This window comes from Trichinella spiralis (genome assembly GCF_000181795.1).
Source record: "Trichinella spiralis strain ISS 195 chromosome Unknown Scfld6358, whole genome shotgun sequence".
Lineage (NCBI taxonomy): Eukaryota > Metazoa > Nematoda > Enoplea > Trichinellida > Trichinellidae > Trichinella > Trichinella spiralis.
The window spans coordinates 1-828 of record NW_003533297.1 but is presented as its reverse complement, the minus strand read 5'-3'; the positions used below and the strand labels follow the sequence as shown (position 1 = coordinate 828).

At 38.4% G+C, this 828-nt stretch overlaps 1 protein-coding gene across 1 annotated transcript; it reads right to left on the bottom strand.

Annotated features, from left to right (window-relative positions):
* Nucleotides 1–57: 57 nt before the first annotated feature.
* Nucleotides 58–397, bottom strand: Tsp_15517 (conserved hypothetical protein; the record flags this gene model as incomplete). Its single annotated transcript, XM_003366223.1, has 1 exon — nt 58–397. A coding segment is annotated over exon 1 (340 nt), but the record flags the coding sequence as incomplete, so codon positions are not given.
* Nucleotides 398–828: the final 431 nt, after the last annotated feature.

Below are 828 nucleotides of genomic sequence, written 5' to 3'. Positions count from 1 at the left end.
TTTTGATAAAAATTAATATATCATTGGTCGGGGAATGATACATTAAAAATTGCACACCGGATTTTGTTGATGTTTGCTCAGCAGTGATCCACAGATCCTGTCGCCTGGCCAGAAGTTGTGAGTATCTCTGTACTGAACGGCCGTAGTACATTGTGTTTTGGGCCTGGTCCCACGATGGAAAATATGGGGCAGTATCTGCGCTAGTGGAGGCATTATTTGCCAGATCATCATATATCTCTGTTACTGGATTCTGATCCCCTGCAGCCAGCCGTTTCAATTCATTCAGCTGCTGGTATAATGTATGCGGGTCCACTCTTCGGCCATCTGCATGCTCGCAAGTTTGTATTACTTGAGTGGCATCCAGATTAGTATACAGTTTTCCACAGCAACCTCTCATTCCTTAAATTCGAAACGAAATGGCTTGCTTATGATATTACACAACAATAACATCGTGCTATATTAAAACAATTCCATTTACCGATGCACATATCCAACATTTGTCATTGCAATTTGTGCGTTTCAGGGTGTAGCACAGTTCTCTGTATACTAATTTCTGTTGGATTTTTGGATAGATGCAAACTGAATTTCATCGTCCTTCCATCAGTAAGAACTTTCGAACACAAAGCACTGAACTCAAATGCAAGACCAAACAAAAATTGATAGTCTGAACTATTCAAAGCGTAAATTTGTCATGCATCATTTCTCAGATAAGAAAATTAATCATTAGAAAGCAATAAATCAAATGCTTAAATGTTGCAACAGTGGCAGCTGCATAAAGTAGGACAGTGACGAAAATTATTTCCATTATCATAACATCAAATTAAACAT